General features: G+C 38.2%; 1 protein-coding gene across 4 annotated transcripts in view; it reads left to right on the top strand.

The window, feature by feature from the left end:
• Window positions 1-16,082, top strand: part of WWC3 (WWC family member 3) — a 103,836-nt gene that overhangs the window by 57,864 nt on the left and 29,890 nt on the right. For all 4 annotated transcript variants that reach the window (XM_069770419.1, XM_069770417.1, XM_069770416.1 and 1 more), the window contains exons 7-9: window positions 3,518-3,667; window positions 5,821-5,894; window positions 15,077-15,319. In XM_069770419.1, the coding sequence (XP_069626520.1) occupies window positions 3,518-3,667; window positions 5,821-5,894; window positions 15,077-15,319 (467 nt within the window). The remainder of the gene's footprint in view (window positions 1-3,517; window positions 3,668-5,820; window positions 5,895-15,076; window positions 15,320-16,082) is intronic.

Here is a 16,082-nt window from a genome sequence, read left to right as displayed (position 1 = left end):
CTCCAGCCCTCTGCTCATCTTTGTGGCCCTCCTCTGGACTTGCTCCAACAGGTCCATGTCCTTCTTATGTTGGGGGCCCCAGAGCTGAACGTGGTACTCCAGGTGGGGTCTAACAAGAGCTTTCTTATGAAAAACTTTTTGTTTTGAAAGCTGTTTATAGAGGAGTTTGAAGTATTGTGTAAACAGATGGGGATTTATTATTTCAGAGAAAGGAAATAGACAGTTTCTTACTATTTCTTAATTTAAATCTGGCCAGTGTAAGCAACAGAACTAAACATAGTAGAAGTGACTCAGTCGTGTGTAGGTGCTTGGAAAATTGTAGCTGTCATGGAAAGATGGTAATTGGATTGAGTTGTGTTGGAGAGAAGGCTGACCAGGGAAGGAGAGAGTGGTCAGATTTAAACTGGGTGCTGTGGTTACAAAGCAAGCCAGATATGCAGTGTCACAGCTCTAAAAAATTGGGTGAACTTTTTATGTAAGATTGAGTAATCAAGGTGCGTGGTTAGGTTCCTGAAAGCAGCATATGTGTGTGTGTGTCCCTTCTCCTGCCCCCCTTCCCTTTCTTACTTTTGTTTTTGTTCCAGTATGTGCATGTGCTTTTAAAATGTTGTACTTTATCCTTAGGAAGCATTGGATTTTGGGTTTTGTGGTTTTTTTCTTCCTTTTTTCCTTTTCTTTACCAGTGAAGCAGGCTAAATAGGTTAGATAGGAACTGCAATGAAATCGTATGTGGCAGAGAGCTCCTAAATCAGATAGCAACAGACAATGATGAAATGACAGTGCTCATTTCTCTCTTTTTGGATAGGTCTGGGCTGGTGTGCCTAGAACTTCACATCCATATTGATAGACTGGTCTGGCAGATTCTGTGGGATTGCCATAAACAATCCATAAACCCCAGACGAAAGATGGATTCTTCCACATAGCTGGGGAGGATATTACTCCTAACAGTTTATGTAAATTGTTTCTATCTAAAAGTATGCTAACTCAGGTTATAATTTTCCATGTTAGGATTGCTGGAGGCTGTGCTTTCACTTATCCAGCTAGAAGGACTCAAAGCATATATGCTTAGCCTGGAGCATAGTCACCTATGCGTGTAGATGTAAGTTAAGGTGATGCTACTTGGTGATTGCCACCTGCCAACTGCTATGTAATTTTTAAGTAGTATCCAGGGTTCAGCAAGTGTACCCGGATGGGAAGCGTGGCCAGCAGCCAAACTGCCCTTCATTAGCTGCCAAGGAAGTGCTGGAGGGTGTCAGGAGCACACCAGGAGTGCGTAAGGTAGCTGAAATAGAGGCAAAAGTTCTGGCATCGGGATCTTTGGTGTTACATATGTCTGTAACATAATATGTGTTAGCCAAAAGTGCCAAACGGGACATAGCTTATTTGGGAGAAACCTCCGGCTTTCTGAATCCTCCATTTTTGTTCATATGACTGACTCTGCTTTATTGGGAAGAGGACATGTTAGATGTTCAATGTTTGTGTAGCTATTCTTTGAAATTGTTATTTCCATGTTATAAACGCATTAGGGATCTATCTTGATTGTCCATACGGCAGGAGACTGACAGGACTGGATGGTTTCCAGTGAGTTTTGAAGAAAAGACTTAAGACAGGAGCCTGTAATTTTCAGTTTTCATAAAGTGGAAGACATTCTAGGTTTTTTGCCATGTGGTGGAATGGTTAATCTTGCGGCAAGTCTGGGAGGATAAAGAGACACTAGCTAGGGACTTCTCGGCAACGTAACTTGAAACTGAATTTTGCTGTCTCAGCACTGAGAAGAACTATTTCGTCCTTCGCTGTCCTCTGTCCCTGCCAGGGCTGAGCACAAAATCCCAGCCCCGCTCAGACCTTGTAGTACCGGCAGACGGTGACTGGAGAGGGAGCGATGTCTCACCCTGCCTTTCCCTCATAGAAGAAGACAAAATGTGTGACTGGGGGGGCCGTGGGGGGAGCACAGGCCTCCCGCTCCTGTGGGTAGGGAGCCCACTCCTTCATTCGTCCTGCACCAGGCTGGGTATTTTCCCTCTTTTTCGTCTCGTGGAGGCAGGCCTGAGGGAGGGACCAGTGTATAATGAGAACAAAGGGATGGACCACGTATGACAGAAATGGAGGCCACCAGAAAAAGCCGCTTTTCTTGGCTGGTTTCGGGCCTGCTGCAGTTCCCGTGGATGCTTCCTAGGCTCCGAAACCGGACGCCTTCGTCTTCGAGGCGGCCTTGCTGTTCTGTGAGCACCAACCAGTTGCTGTTACACAGGTTTATCTTCTTGGCTCCATTAGTTGAATTTGTCGTAAGAAAAGGCAGCATTGATATGTTATCCTTTGTAAACTGCGCTTTGAAGACTAAGAAATCTGGTAATTGGATATGGACAGTAACTGGGGCTTGTTGCCAATCACCAGTTGTCGGAGCCACTGAGATTCCTGAGGGCCAGACTTCTCCCTGTGCAGTGCTTCAGGTTTGTCTCTGATTCTGTAGTTTACACACCGGAGTAAGCAGTTTTGAGAGTTTTTATGTGTATTTTTAGAACCACGTGGTTTGATTATGTTATGATTTATAAATTGATTCAGCTTGTCAAATTTCTGATAGATTTTTTTCACATAATTTGATTACCTTTTATCTTCTGGTGAGGGGACGGAATTTAATTTTTTAACTTTTTTTTTTTTAATGTTCTTTTGATGCATAATGCTTAGGGCCTTTGTCATAAATGACAGCCTGCACAGTGTGGTTTTGTTATTGGTACTACATTATCTGTAATTTTTGAAAAAGAGAGAATGCACAATCAGAAAATAAGTGATATTAACAACTTTATTTTTTTTTAAAAGGAATTTTAAAAGCCTGCCAACCAAGCTTGTATTGTCGAACAAGTTACTATTTTGTGTGACTCTCTCTTATTCTCCTTCCCCCTTAAAGACTGCTTGAGGTGTCTGCTTTACCCTCACAGTTTGTGTCATCGTCTAGACATCTCAGAGATGTCCCTTGCATAACCCAAAGTGTAAAATATCTCTTAACTATGTGAACCTTGGGTAAGAGAGCACAAGGGTGAAATCAGCTGTCATAAAACTACAATCAATACAAGGTATTCATCAAGCTGGATGTGATAGCAGTAGTGGCTAAGGAATGTAACCTGTGCAGAAGATGGCAAAAGGGCAGGTGAATCACATTTGTCTTCCCTATCAGCTAACCTGAAAGTTGACGGCTGCTAGATTTAAAGAACTGTAAGCCATACAAAAGCTGAAACATTCATAGATTTAAAAGAAATAATTTAAAATCTGTTTACTGTTAGATGCATCTTTTAAAAGGAGAGGTTTACTTCAAAGCAAAGCTTCTGCATGTTGGTAACACTACGATGAATTTTACTTTCTGTAAATAGCTCTTTATAGGCAAGCTACCTGTCATATTTCTAAAATAAAATTTTTTTCTTTGTTTTCTCTTAATAAAAGAATTATAAAAATCAGTTTTTCTGATTTTTTTTTTTTTTTTTTTTTTTTTTTTTTTTTTTTTCCTAAATCTCTTCTCCTGTAGAGCCTGGCCAAGTTAACAGATGGATTCAGGAATAGCTGTTGTATTACAGATTCCCTGCAGGATCTCCAGCACAATTCTAGTTCGCTCAGCGACTCCTGTTTACCTCAACAACACTGTGATGCTTGTTCACAGACTGACATCACTGGAGAGGTATGTGTTCCTATGCAAGACATTTGCTGTAGAAAATAAGCTGCTTTTGTGCTTTAGTGATACATTGTTATTTCCTGTTTTAATTTAAGAGGTGTTGGCTGTGGCAGAGCGAAAAATGCAAAGCAGTATTGGTGGTGAGGGAGTTGCATTTGCTTATTGTTTCCAGAGAACGTGATCGGCTCTCATGAGTGGTGGGCTTTGCGGTTCTGCTACTTGAGCGTGGCACAGGGGCATAGCGGTGAGCTTGCAGGTCAGTGACAGGTAAAATCAGCTCCCAGACTCAGCCAGCCTGGCAGAGCACTTCTCACGTCATCACTTTGGTGACTGCAGGTTCATCTCTTGAGTAGTAACTCTCGCTGAGGTGTCCGCAGAACTCTTCTCTTCATGTTACCAGCTCTGACTTACTGATATGTGTAATGATGCAGGAAGAAAGAAAACGCTTTAGCCAGCTTAAAGTTGCAGTAGAGACTTGATTGTGCAACAGCACGAGATGTTAGTATTCTGGTAGTAGTGATGGATGGGGTTTTTTTTGTTTGTTTGTGTTGGTTGGTTGGTTGGGGTTTTTTTTAATCTTGTGTTTATCATGCTTGTCATCATTGTTCATATACATCAAAGATGTAGGGTAGACCTCTGCTCCTTTCCTCTGTCTGAGACAAGGGGAGTGAGTATTTGTTAGTGTCAAAGTATTTTTCTTAAAAACTAACAAAACTTTTAAGATTTTGTCTGTCATACCTTTATGCTCAAATATGCCTTTAAATATGGTACTTGAGAAGAACATATTAGCGTTCCTTGGAAATAGTTCTGTGTGAATGAAATTGTGTATTCCAAATAATAAAAATTTGGCTTACGCTAGTATTATGGCAGCCTAGCTGTTCTTGAGCAATAAAACATTTGCTTTGGTGGATGAGATTGACAACAAAGCAAGACGAAAACCTGTTTGTAGTTTGTTATAGTACTATAGTTTGGATGTTATTCCACATTTGGTTAGAAATTTTTATTGAACTATGTAACTTTTTAATTGTAGGCTTTTATCATCCCATTTCTCCTCTATTGTCTTCTTTCACTGCTGACTAGTTGCCAAGTTGGATGTCTCCAGAGGGCCTCTACAGAAGAGGAAATCTGTGTTTTTAAGAAGATTTAGTTCTAAAGCATCTAAGAAATCTTAGCTAACACTAGGCTGTCTTTCAGTGTGTTAGGTAGATGGTGCCTTTGGGATGTAATTTTTGAGACTGGTGGTGGATGTGATTACTGAATTCCAAAATGAATTGCCAAAAGGAACATAGCAGCGTTTTCCCATTCACAATAGACATTGAGTGCCATCCAAGACAAGCCAAGTACAGTCTGAAAATTGTGTTTATCAGGTGTAGGTTTTTTGTTAGGAAAACAAAATTACATAATTATGTCAGTTGTTTTCCTGAATTATTAGTAGTGGAATGTGAGTAAAAAAGAGGTGCATTTTTTGCATGTGTGATGATGAAGAGAGCAAAAGCAGCAGTTAGATGAGAAATCCAAAGGTGCAGCAATGCACTTAAATAGGGACTTGGGTTTTAAGTATTAGACTGTATGCAGACTTTTGAAGAGGGGAACTGCTGATGCCCTAAGATGGAGAGAAGTTGCTGTAGAAACCGGACTGTATACAGTAGAAGTTGTAGCATAAATGCGCGTTCTATGACTGGTTCAAGGATCAGGTGATGTTTTTGTAATAGTGTTTAAAATGCACTAATGATCTAAGTGCTGGGTAACACATCACAGTACAGGGAATATAATCTGAATTACTTTTAATTAAACTATCCATAACATAGCTGTATCAAGTAGTAAAATATTTCAATTAAAAATACCCTTTGTGTTTTAGACATGGATAAAGTTGAAAAGCTTTGACCATTCATCAGTGATTCTGTTTCCTAACACTCCATTTCCAGGATCATAATTTATTGAAAGGGCTCATTTATCTTCTGTATTTTTAGCAATAACCAGTTTTGTATTTCTAAAGCATAAATTTGATTTTTATTATGTTATTACTTAAAGCATTGAGTTTTTTTTAGTGAGTCCAGCAAGTGAAACTAATTTATCCCTTTCTTTGTTGTGAGAGTGTTTTTAAAATCTCATTTCTCTCTCTCTTCCCCCCCCTTCCTTGCTCTTCAACTCTGCAAAAGTATGGATTTGATGACAAAACAAGACTCGTAGACAAAGTAAGACTGAACTGGCAGTATGAAGAGGCCAAGAAAAGGTAATTAAAGATAAATTTGTTGGTTTTAATTTTTACTCTTGTGATTAAAGTTTTCAAAGTAGAACTGGAACCAGCTTCCTAGCTGAAATGTCTTTAGGAAGAGTAATTTGCTTACTATTGAATAGCTTACAGGTAATAAAAACTTAGGTAAACATAAGACTTTATCATAAGATTATTATATTTGTTTGCAGAGATAAAGCTAAATGTCAGCGCTGTTCTACACTTGTATAAACACAAAATTGCAGTAGTTTAATTGAACTGTTTTACGTTTTTCCCCCTTCTTCTCAAACCTCAGTATAAACAATCTTTAAATTTACACTTATCAGCCTGGTCTGTCAGTACATTCGGAGCTTTGCATACCTGTGTTCTAAGTTCAGTGTACTGAAGTAATGAACTCAGTGTGAAGAAAGAATGCAGAATTTCCTGTGAGATAAATGAAGATGTTCAGAGCTGAACAAAAGGTTAGATAAAAATAAATGCTGAGATTGGAAAAAAAAATCTGATAAAAATAAGAAGAAATAAAAATTACTTGAAATAGATTAATTTTTCACTAAGTCCTTCAGTCTAATTCCTTATCATAAGTATTTCTTTTGTGAAGGTCAGTCTTGCAGTGTTTTTTCATGGCTTTGTAAAAGTAATATATTCTTATTTAGTACTATTTTAAAAATACTATCTAGTCGTGTAGTTTAGTGGGTCCTCATTTAACCTCATTGTTTTCAAACTAATTCCCACATATTCAGGACAATAGTGCAGGGATACATGATGACTTGAACGCAGTAATTTTATGCACTTATTTAATTCGTGCTCATAGAACATTCTCTTATTAAAATTGACTGACACTTAAAAGATTCTGTGTAGTTAACTTTGAAAACCTTAGGTTTTTAATTTTTTTAGGTTAGAATTTTTCTTTTTCCTTTTCAACTTTGCCTATTTCGCCAATTTTTTTACATCTCTCAGAACAAGGAATTAAAGTTCAATACTTTTGCCTCATTTTTTTCATATTTTGGTGACTTTTTCTTTGGGGGAAACTGTAATACTGTCATATGTCTTGGCAGGGATTGGAAGCTTTATAGGGCAATTCACTGTTTTGTTGTTCTTGGAAAATTTACCCACATTTGGACGCAATACTAGCTTCAAAAAAAATTAAATTGGTGCAAGCATGTTAGAGATACACAGCTAAATATTCAGGATTTGTAACTGGAATGAAAGTCTGCATTGTAAAATACTGCATGTGAATACCAGTGACTATTACCTAATACAGGTTAAATAATTGGGCATAAAAAGGGCAAAACAAAAACCCGTCAAGTGTCCCGTTTGGTCACAGGCTTAATCCTTAGCACTTAATAGTCCAGTGATAATTTAGGGGTTCATGACAGTTGCTGAAAGATGGAGGATAGCATTTCATTTTGTACTGTTTAGTTTAGCAGAGCCACTGGTGCTGTGAAGATTTTAATAAAAGTTTTTAGTTAGTTTTCTGACATACCTTTTCTATGTGTTTTTCAAAATAATTATCTTCTTGTGTGTTACTGCAGAGAAAAGATAGAGTGGTGGGGGTTTTTTTGGTGGTGTGGTTGTGGGTTTGGGTGGTTTTTTTTTTTTTTTGAGTAGCAGAAGCACTTCTCAGCTGGAAACACGGAACATTTGTTTATGCGTGGAATGCAGTATTTCTGAACATCAGAAGTGAGCTGGGGTTTGATGTTAATTAAGTGTAGAAAATCCGGGTAACTAACGTTCCAACTAGAGAATAGTAATTGCAATAAGGGTAGTTTTGCTGTCCTGGGATAGCGGCTCTGACAAAGGTCCATTATTTAGCAAAAGCATGTTAGTTGCTTTAAAATAGTAGCCTTATTCTGCCCAGTATGTTGTACGGAAGTAATCAGCTTTCAGCTTTTGAGTGGAACTGCACAAAGCTCATTGCCCCTACCAGTTATCTCTGTGGTTGCATTCTTCATTTATCATGCATTCCTTCCCCTTAGCTTGCTGGCATTTCTGTAGGGCTTTTGTCTCTACTAAATATCTTTGTGTTCGTTCTCCCTTGGCTGGTGAAATATCTACTGTTCCTGCACAGTGTGGGTGACGGAATGTGCTGTGATGGATTAAAATCTACAAAGTAGAAAATTAAAATGCTACAGTATGTCACAACTGTAAAGCAATATATTATGACTACTTGCTTGTCAAATGGGGTGTGGAAACATATAGCAAATAAGTACAACAGAGAAACTGTCTTATTTCCAAGTTTTAAGGGAGACTTTTAAAATACACTGGAGGAGAAAAGTATGCCTTTTCCCTTAAAGGAAAGCAGGAAAAAAGCCCCACAAACTGAAGGGCAGTGTGCTGCATTTTAGTCAGTCTTGTGAATACTAGCCAGAAGATCATACAGCTCTAGATACAAGCAGAATATTTGCCGTATGTAGTGAAGTAGTTCTTAAAAGTAAAAATATGTTCTCTGTAAATGGTATCTGAGCAAGGAAACACAGTGTTGGGATTTCTGAATGAACTATCTTGAGAGATTCAGGAGAAGAGACCCAGGGATAGTAGAAAAGTTGGCTTATAATCCCAAAATATCTCTCTTCCCTCATAAAAGGTAATTTGATTTTAATTCCTTCAAAAATCTCTCTAACTATTGAGTGGTTTGGCCTTTGCATAAATTAAGACATTCACATAGCTGCTTTTTTTTTTTTTCCCCCTTCCCTTTCCCACTGGAAGGAAGTTGGATAATTTGCAATTTAATTTTTCCCATGGGTATTTGAGCTGTGGGTTCTGACATCTTCAGCACGCTGGGGAAGAGGTCCTCTCTTCTGTGTCTGATCCAGGCTCTGGGAGGAGGCATGTAAATTCTACTTTTTAACTTGCCAGTCATGCTGAAGAGAGGCTCAATCACTTTTCTTTTGCTCTTTTCTCTTCCCCCCCCATTATTTTTAAATAAACTGTACCTTATTTCCGTGAAATTTCTTCTCTCAGATCTGTCAGTGTGGCCCTCCAGAGAGGCGGGAGTGGGGGGAGGACAGTCTTTTTAAACAGACAGTCTCAAGCTGCCTGGATAAATACCGGTTTTAGTTTCAGTTGCTATTTCAGTGAGACCACCTCTCATGAAAGCATTTGCACACTGGAAGTGTACCCCTCAAGCACTTTTCTGAATAGACTGCTTCATAGAAAGAGAAATCAAAAGCAAATTGTTTTTCTTTGATAACTCTTTAAGTTGTGCAGTTCAGTATGATGACTACCCGAAGTATCTTAGCAAGTGATCATGAAATGTCACTGCTGTAGTGTGTCATATCCTGTGAAGTGTATTAATCAATAGATGAAAAATGATCCCTCCAATAAGAAGCACCAAAATTTTTAACTGTCATTTTTGTTAATTTTTTTTATAATCCAGTTTGATGGTAGCTGACTTTAATGAACTAATTACATCCAAGCATATTCAACTAGCTTATCTAATTTGGGTGCAAAAGCAGTAACTTGTTTGTGCCTTCTGTAAATTTGAATTTAAAGATGTCATTTTTCAATTCAATTGTTTAAATCTTACAGCAGCTGTCAACAGATTTATTTTAGCCTTGAAAAAGCCTCCTCCTCAGCTATGCTTAATATTTCCACATTCCCTTTAAGAATGTTATTACTTTCTTTTCAGTATAGTTGCTAAATAGTTACTTTGTTGCAATCTTGTTGTCTCATTACCAAAATTAATTTTCAGTTGGGCTTTTAAAAGCACTAGCACAAGCAGAAGTGTGTCAATGCAATTTGTGCTTGTACTGACAAAATACATGTTGGTTGGATATTGACAGCAACATTCCAGTAGTGATACAATAACAGTCAAGTATTTTCCTGTTAAAATTCATCTTGTGTAGGCAGGTTTCAAGGTGTAATTGCCTAATTTATAGTGAAATTCAGTGGATTTGTCCGCTTTATTCTGCTAAACTAATCTGAAAATCTGATATAGGGATGAAGTAATTTGTCTGATATCACACAAATATCTGGGTAAGCCCTGTCAGCTAAACCTTAATCTCCCAGTGTCAGTTTTTAAACATAAAACTTTTCCTTTGGGTTGTAAAGGGAGCTGAGCCATGCTCTTGAACTGTCTTTAAAGTTTTCATTACACCAGTTTACCTGTGAACTGGGGAATACTAATTGCTCTCCTGCATTGGTTTTAGCAGGCTTTGCAGTTTTCCTAAAGGTGAATACCTAATTTTATCTGCAAAATGCCAGTGTACTCCAAAGGTTTCATGAGCGTCTTAAGCCAATTTAAGACCTCCTTGTTATTGAATTGGGCTGCCAGGAAGGCTGGATACTCTACAGAGCGTACTCCTGTTTTTTGCCAAAGCCACAGTGGCATATATGTGCAGGAACAGCCAAAGTAGACACAGTGGAGAAATTTTGTGAGCATTTGGCTGAGTTCCCCAACTTCTTGTTCCTTCCATGTCTTTCTTCCCCTTTCTCTAGCCTTCCCCTCTTAGGATAAAAATTATAATCCACTCTCAAGAGGGTCTGTAAATACCAGAAATTACTGAGTTCTTACACCCTTTATTATGCGTCTTCAGTCCCACAGCCACCTTCTCTGGATATACGTGGGAGAAGTTCCCTGTTACCTGAAGTGGCAGAGAACTGAGTCCAATTATAAGCCTAAGGAAAAGAGTGAGCTGGCCTGATTTATGTTGATTGTCTGCATATTTGTGTGATCCTTGCCACCATTCTACAGATCATAACTGTGGGGTTTTTTCTTTATTTTATCCCCACTGATCTTCCCATTCCACAGGGAACAAAGGCCTCTGCTGTAGAGTGGTCTGATATGTCACCCGAAAGTCTAGGCATTTAAATGTAGGGGAGTATTGGGTTTTTTCCTTGGAAAATTCAGACAAAGTAAGGTCGAAGAACTTGTTTAAGCTAGGAAGAGCAGAGCTTGTAGGTTAGGATGTGCCAGCTGTAGGATACCCATGATTTGTCCCTTTTATGAGCATGAGTTAGGACCTTTGTATTGCTTCAGAGTATTTCCCTCCCTAAGACACCTGTCTTGTTCATAATGTGAGTAATGGTCTAAACATGGGGTTAATTGTAATTGTAGATCAGTCTCTTTCATCTCACAAAAAGTGATTTTTACTTTAATTGCACTTCTCGTGCTATATTTTAATAAATAACCTCTTCTAAACTGAAATCTTCTCGAGCTCAGCAGTATAATTCCATTAATGCTGAGTTCAGATAGCAGTCTTGAAAATAAGGTTGTTAGACGCTAACAGAATCTTTGAGGTTCCCCAGATATTTCCAGTGATGGAAGGGTTGCCCTATTTTGTCTAGGGGGAGATCTGTGTAGATCTATAACGATGCAGACATGCTGTAAATTCTGAAAATACATGCTTTTTTGCCCCCGTGATGTAGTTTGTGTAGTAAACTACTGGCTGTACTGATCTCCACCCTCATGCTATGTCTACATTATCTTGGGCTAGGCATAATTCTAGCTACATTAGTATGGATGGCCATTTCAGGGCAACTTTGCCGTTTTGAATCAGTGTTTACTTAAGATCACCAGGTTAAACCTTTGTCGTCCCCTCTGTGCCCCTCCTGCTTTTCTGCTTAACAGGAGCTGTTATATTCATACACATTTGAAATTTTTCAATACTGAAATAAGCAGCAAGTCAGTCTGCCTACCTAGGAAACCAGTCATTTGATACCACCTACTCGAGCGTGGAATGCAAGCTCCTCAGCACTTGTTATGCAAGGATGGGAATGGGCAAAATGCCTGGAATGTTGATGGCTCAAAATTAACTGTTTTTTCCCCAGGAATATGTTAAATTGCTATATCAGTAGGGACCTTAGTATCTGGCATTAGGCCAGATAAAAGTACTCTTTTACAGTGACTACACTTAAGAAGTAGTATCTTAAAAAATACCCAGTAGGAAAGAAAAAATGTGTTTGAAAAACAGAGGCTTCACAAAGGATCCTAACTACTTTTTTTTTTCCCCTTTAAATTGCAATCTTTGTCAAGTCATTGCTTTATTTAAGTGGGTGTTTAAAGTAGGTGAATATATGCCCTGAGTCTGAAAATGCAAACCAGCTACCTTTTTGTAACATACCAGCAGTGAGAATGGCTGGTGTAGTATAGGAATAAAATCTGGCATAGACAAGCCCAGTGAAATTGCTTCTTTATGCATTTATTGTGTTTGGGAAGAAAAGCTTGTGTTGGGAGAAGACAAATTGCAATTATGGAACATGCTTAAGAGGATTTTTTTATTATGTTTTTAGCAGAACTGAACATGACTCCTTTGATATTTTTCTTTGGTTTAAGTGAGTGAGACCATAAAAGCCTTAGGGAAGTTTTCTAGCCAAGGAGATAAATTTTTAAAAGTTTATCACTGGTAGCTTTTTGGAAGAACTTACCATACAGAGGGAGTCTTTAGTGGAAAGCAAGCAACAAAATTCGTTTGAAGGAAATACAGGTTGCAGAAACCTGACTTATTGGTGCTGAAGTTCCCCTCCCAACAGATTCCTGCATTATGTAGCTTTTTGCGAGTGCTTTTTCTTTGCTGAAAGGGAAGACGTAGAGACAAGAAGAGCTAGCTGAAATGCTAAGAGTGTCAAGGGAATCTAAGTAAATACCTAATCTGATTTTGGAACTCTTCAGTGATACAAACCTTGTCCACAGCAGTACTTTTCCCTTTAATGACAGTATAATTAAGTTACTGTACAACAACTTCCTGCTTTCAAAGCATCATTATAACAGAAATTGAGGGGAAAAAACAAAACTTCAAACTGGAATGTCGTACACAAAGGGAGTTATGTGGTCTCAGCAAGCTCAAGAGTCTAAATTAAAACCTCTTGTCTTGAGGGTGGTTTGTTACTCTACAGCCGAGTGGATTCAGTGGTTAATTAGCACTGAAAGGGGGGATCCCACCTTCCCCTCTTGCCTGCTGGTACTTCTCTCTTCCTTATTGCCTGCATTAGCATTTATTTGCTCCTGTGGTCAGCTTCTTAACCAGCTTACTCTGCATTAGAAAAATAGCTAGCAAAACAATTGTGTTAAAATGAAGGAGAGGGTCAGTCTTTCAGCTGTCTTATAAAACAACCCAGAGACTTCACCAGACACATCTCGTCTTCTTTCATCCACAAGCTGTGTAAGCGCTTATGAACATGGTCACTCAAATACATTGCCAGGGCTCATCTGATTCACAGTCGCTTGCCAAGCTATGATAACTCGATTGTACCTGAATTCTGTAATTCTGTTGAAAGGACCTTGAGCCCCCACTTGTTTCATTTGGCACCGAACACCTGAAAATCAAGCTGTACACACCTTCAGGAGTGTTTACTGAATCTTCAACAGCGTAGCAGCCTGGGTAGGGGAGAGGAGGGATCCTCACTCTGCTCGTTCTTCTTGGCCCTGACGTTTGGTCAATGGGGTGAGGTGCTCTTCAGGAGGCTGCATCTGGAATTCATGCACAACAGCAGAGGCATGAAATATGTAGACACTATGTATTGATTCACAATGGTGCTTTCAGTATCTATTGGCAGTATCTATTGGTTATTAATGCAAGGAGGAGGAAATGGTATTGAAGGGCTTGATAAAGTATTCTGCTTTGGACTAACATGTAACATAATACCCAAGTTCTTTACTTGCTGTAAATGAAATCGAAGTGGGGAAAAATGTATTTGACAAAATTCACAGTAAAACTCCTATTCATATATGAATGCAGTCCTTGCAAAATGACTTATATTGATATTTTATTTCCCTTCCCCTGATAATAAGATAGCCAAATACTTTCCAGATGTCAGTATGAAATAAAGACTCCATGAGGTTTTGGTTTTAGATGGGGAAACCTTACCTTTGTCCTGTCTACGCCTTTTCTTTTATTCTTAAACACACGTTATCACATTGTGGATCTTCTGTTGGCTTGTTATGTGCCTTTACCTTGCTTTGTTATTATCTTTTCTTTCTTACCAGATATTTTGGAAGAAAGATTACTTTAACCAAAAGAATGAATGCATATCCCACTTTTATGGCTGGCTTTAAATGTGCTTTTATTTATTTATTTATTTAAAGGGTGATAATCTGCTGTGGTGCACTGAACTTTGAATGCTACCATTTCAAAGTGAAGATGAAAATGAGGTGTACAACTGCATAACTGTTGTACAGTTCTTAGTTTCAAATGTTCAAAAGTCAGAAAGTTAGATTTCCTCTTACTTTTCATTTTCACTGTAACATTCTAAAGTGTCTAAGTTGCCCATTGTAAGACAAGCATAAATATCTAGCAGTAGAAGAGTGTTCTCCCCGTGATGTTTATATACCTTTAGATTTTGCCAAAAGAAGCATTTGTGAAATGTCTAGCTTTAGGGTTCTTCATAATATTTATGAGAGTTCAAAATTTGTTTTTAGCAGAACATTTTCTTAAAATGTCAACTGTGCAATTATTCTTACAACTGCTGTTTCATGTAGTGGTTCAGCATATTGAGATACAGGAACCTACGTTAGGCTATAAAGCCTACTACAAAAAAAATCAAGTTAGCTTATTTAATTTAATTGCTTGATTTGATGATGGATCCGTCTAAAGCCACCTGTATTTTGTAACCAGTAGATCTTTTTTCCAGACCTTGTTTTTCTTTTACTGACAGCTTGCTTATTCTTAAAATTTTGTTGTCTGTCAGGACTGCCTAATATTTTCAGCCCCTTCAACCATTCCTGTGCTCAGTGGGACATGAATATATGGATCTATTGTCACTAGATAAGCATCTCCCCTTCATCCCTTTTAGCTTCTCACTGCACTTTTGAAATCCCAAGTTAAGATCTGATAGAGGAAGAATGAGTAATGAAAGGATGTTCAACTTCATCAGCTGTACAGGCAGCAAACTCAAGAGCTATAAAAATATGAATTGATCTATTTCAAAAAGAGAAAGCTGTCAAGGCGGGTATTGTCCACATGATAGATAAATGCACTGTAATTCTTATACAGCTACACACTTAGAAGCACTGGCAGTTCTTTAGTGTTTAAAAATACACTAAACAAAGCAAAAAACCCCAAATTTCCCTCCCCGTCCCCCCCCAAACCAGAAACATATAATCCTAAAGTCCTCTATATTTTCTTGTTTCAAAATTTAGAAGAAAAGTTACAGAAGTCAACAGGCTTCACCTTCTGGTATTTTTCTTCTTAATTGTCTTCATCTTTGTCTCCTGCATTTTGAAATATATTTATCCTCTTTTAAAGAGTTTCGAATATACAACAGCAGCTGGCCTTGCTAGATAATGAATCTTGGCCTGGAATGGCTGAAGCGGACAGGGATCGTCTTCAGCTCATCAAAGAGAAGGAGGCTCTTCTTCAGGAGTTGCAGCTCATCAGTCAGCAGAGACGATCCCCAGAAGACATTGCACGTTTGGAGGAAGAAAAAAGACGCTTGGAAGATGAAATTCAACGGGCTCGAGCAACGTCTGCTCATGGGGCCACTGAAAGGTTTGGGAACTTAAACCATTTTCTTGTCTACTTTAAGATCCATATAGGTAATTTCAAAAGGAAGAGTAGGGAATTTCACTGTGTTTAAGAAACAAAAAAAAATGTTACTAGAGTAATTTGCTTTCGAAAAAGGAAGAGACTGCTCCTGGCTGCCATTATTTAATTCTGTCTGTCTTGAAGTTTTCTGAAGGAGAGTTAGAGTGATGTCAACTAGTTAGTACTCCTTTCATTCATCTGAATAGGAAGAAGAGATCAGAATAGAGTGACAAAAGATGCTTGGAAAAAGTCTGAATGATATTGTTTGATAATAGAGGCTGGAACAACAGTACCTGGATAGTGAAAGATTTTTCTGTTATTTTGCTGTGGAGTAATATTCATCTCCAAAAGCATCAGAACAAAGATCCTTTCCTATATTTGGTTTCTGCCTTATAACAGGAAAGTTAAATGATTAAGTTTTCACTGCTTTTTGTATACATTTTTTCCTTTTAATTTGCAGCCTCAGTAGTGGGAGTACATCCCAACTCTGACATTCGTGGAACACAATAAACGGAATCATTCTTGAAAACTTAAATTAAATATCAAGTTATATGTAAAAACAAACACCCCCCAAAACATATTAATGAAAACACTGTGTTTATTTCAAAGTTGCCCAGTTTTTCCTGTAGCCATAGAAATGGACAAAACCTCTTAACCTTTTCTTGTTACCATAGGCTGTTTCCAGAGAAAGCGAGAAAATACTTGTTTCCCAGACTTGGTTCTCTTA

The sequence above is a fragment of the Haliaeetus albicilla genome, chromosome 25, assembly GCF_947461875.1.
Source record: "Haliaeetus albicilla chromosome 25, bHalAlb1.1, whole genome shotgun sequence".
NCBI classification, from domain to species: domain Eukaryota; kingdom Metazoa; phylum Chordata; class Aves; order Accipitriformes; family Accipitridae; genus Haliaeetus; species Haliaeetus albicilla.
Note: the sequence above shows the minus strand (reverse complement) of the source record. Positions and strands in the feature narration are given on the sequence as shown.